Source organism: Palaemon carinicauda, chromosome 32, assembly GCF_036898095.1.
Source record: "Palaemon carinicauda isolate YSFRI2023 chromosome 32, ASM3689809v2, whole genome shotgun sequence".
NCBI lineage: Eukaryota > Metazoa > Arthropoda > Malacostraca > Decapoda > Palaemonidae > Palaemon > Palaemon carinicauda.
Genome location: NC_090756.1, coordinates 22,509,128 through 22,511,963, shown reverse-complemented (window position 1 = coordinate 22,511,963; position 2,836 = coordinate 22,509,128). Strand labels below are relative to the sequence as shown.

The 2,836-nt window shown below is 34.5% G+C and overlaps 1 protein-coding gene across 3 annotated transcripts in view; it reads right to left on the bottom strand.

Moving 5' to 3' along the window:
• Positions 1 to 2,836, bottom strand: part of LOC137625318 (serine/threonine-protein kinase pim-1-like) — a 26,099-nt gene that overhangs the window by 5,161 nt on the left and 18,102 nt on the right. For 2 of the 3 annotated variants that reach the window (XM_068356152.1, XM_068356153.1), the window contains one exon: positions 986 to 1,137. In XM_068356152.1, coding sequence (XP_068212253.1) covers positions 986 to 1,137 — 152 coding nt within the window. Of the gene's footprint in view, positions 1 to 985; positions 1,138 to 1,794; positions 2,200 to 2,836 lie in introns of those variants that run through there. The other variant, XM_068356151.1, reaches the window with a different exon arrangement.

The following is a 2,836-nucleotide window of genomic DNA, read 5'->3' as shown; positions in this document are numbered from 1 at the left end:
TATGATGTGACGACTGGCCTACTTTCAAACGCACCACGAGATGGCGTGGAGGATCAAAACAAGAATTGTAAACACACCGATCTCCCCCCCCCCCATACATCTATTTACACACTTGTCCATTTCCGTAAATTCTCGAGAGATAATTTTGATGGTCCACTGGGAAATAGTTTCCTATTATTACCGTGAATGGAGAAATTGTAGGAGTTTTCCTTTGCGTAAGACTTAAGGAAATTTGTGACAGTATATACCCCGTGTATTTAATAAATGTAAAAGTACTTTTTCGACTAGCAATTACAAGATTATATATACTTATGTTCTACACTAGTATAAATTTGCAAAACTACATATACTGCAAAATAGACCAAGAGATATTTTAATATTAACACGAGGGCCTAATATTAAAAACCATAAACAAAATATTTATAGTTTCTTAGTTTAAACAGTACAATGAAGAGGTTACTTTAGTCTATTTAAAACTACAATAAAAACCACAACATTCTATAAAAAACAGTAACTTCTATATGTTCCTATAAATATTCTCATGCACTCAACTACAATAATTTTAAATGTATTCCAGACTGGCGTGTATTACAACAAAAACACAAAAAACTGCAATAAAAACCACATTCTATAAAAAAATATAGTAATTTCTAAAATATGTTCCTATTAATATTCAATACTCTCATGCACTCAACTACAATAATTCTATATGTATTCCAGACTGGCGTGTATTATAGCAAAAACACAAAATTGTATTTTAAACCTAGAAAACTGTAGCTAGTATTTATATTACTTTGCAACATACACGCGAATCAGGACAACATTTTTACCCTTTAAAATGGCAATTTAATGAATATGACAAAAATACAAAATTGTATTTTAAACTTAGAAAACTGTAGATAGTAGTTATAATTACTTTGCACCATACACGCGAATCAGGACTAACATTTTTACCCTTTTTAAATTGCAATTTAAAGATACTCACCATATCCCAAGCAGTAATCTTAGCTCTGGCCACTTGCTTGATGGCTACAGGGGCACCGTCACGAACTCTCCACCCGGAATATACAGTGCCGAATCCACCCTTTCCTAAGACAGACCCAACGCGGTATGTTTCTTCTAAGTGTCGACCATTTCCTACGTAGATAAGAGAATGAATTAGCCTTTATCATCATCATCATTAACCACCAGGAATTATATGCTCACTATTGTCAATATTACATATATGTTATTAATTAATACTATATATATTTAATCTTATACCCCCGCATGTTATATATTTAATTATATTTAGATTTTAATATACGCTTATATATAAAAAATAATCTATAGTTAAAACCATTAAAAAACAGACTTTTTGACACGATCTACAACACTTTTCACGACAGGATATTTTAAAATTCTTTATCTATTGGCTTACAATACAGGAAAAACACACTCAAAAAACTTCTGACGCATTAAGTTATATATACAAATCTATGCATTGACATCCGCTTAAAAACTATGACGATAAACAACATGAATTTTCCTCTATTCTTCCATTTTGAGGTTTATTTTCTCACCACGATTTTAAAATAGTCTGTTATGTATATAAATCTAAGGTTGAGTCACAATTTTTAATATTTAACGCAATTTTATATTTGGAAAACTAAATCTTTTTGATAACATACGCTTATTGTTTTAGCACGCCTGTATTTATGCTACATACCACACTTAATAAAACTTAAATAGTCTACTTCTACAATCGTAAACAATTTGAAAATGATCTTAATTCTTTAAAAGTTATTTATTTACCTCTGTTGGGGATTGGCACAGTCACTCTATTGGGAGTATTGGTAGTGGTAGCTGAGTTAGCAGCACTTGGAGGCACAATGATGGATTGCTTGATATTATTAGGTGGTGAAATTGTTCCGCACTTTGAGCACATTTTGCAAGTTGTTGTGGCTGAAGTAGCTGACGATTTCTCACAAAACACTGACGAAGGAGGGGGAGCGACACTGCTAGACTGGGGCGCCATAATGTGAGAGATCTTGGGAGAGACGAGAACATCCACCATATTCCGTATTGTTACTCATTCAAAATCACAATGTTGACACTCCAGAGGTGAGAAACACTGAGCAAAAAAGCGGGGAACGGCGACTCTCTCGTTCCTTTCACAACGAGCGCTAGAGTATAACTGATATGAATAGTGGTAGCACCGTAGCGGTGGTCATGTCTACTTTGGCTCTGAGACACTGTATTCCTCCGCTACTAGATCGTACTTAGGACATTAGAATGCGTTTATTCACATTTATTTTCTTACAGATTTGATTAGTATATCGTAGCGATTCCCTATCTACTTCCATCACCTTTTAAATATATTCCCAGGTTAAATAATTTAAACCAGACATGGAACTACTTTTCGGTCCTCCGTGAGCGTAATATTTACGTCTGGCCCTAAGTGTGTGTATGTGTGTGTTGGCTGTCTGACGTCACACTCAAGAATTCAATACATTCAGTCCTCGCTGCCAACAGGATCACTGTTTTGATATTTCTCACTAAACATGACAGATATAATTCATGTAAAATCTATTTAATATGAAGAGAATTTTATGCTTTATAAGAATTTAAAGTTATTTATTCAAATCCTGTAACGTAAAGTTAGAAAATCCGTTAAACATTATCTACTTGGACATGATCGGTTGGCTGCCATGAAATTGTCCGTAGTCCCTCGTAGTCTCTTCGGCCAATGAGTGCGTCAAGTTACACGGTGGAACACATTGGACCAATCAGAAGCCGAGTTTAATTTCCATGTCTGGCAACTCTATAAGACATCCCCCCCAGTTACTACGAGGGG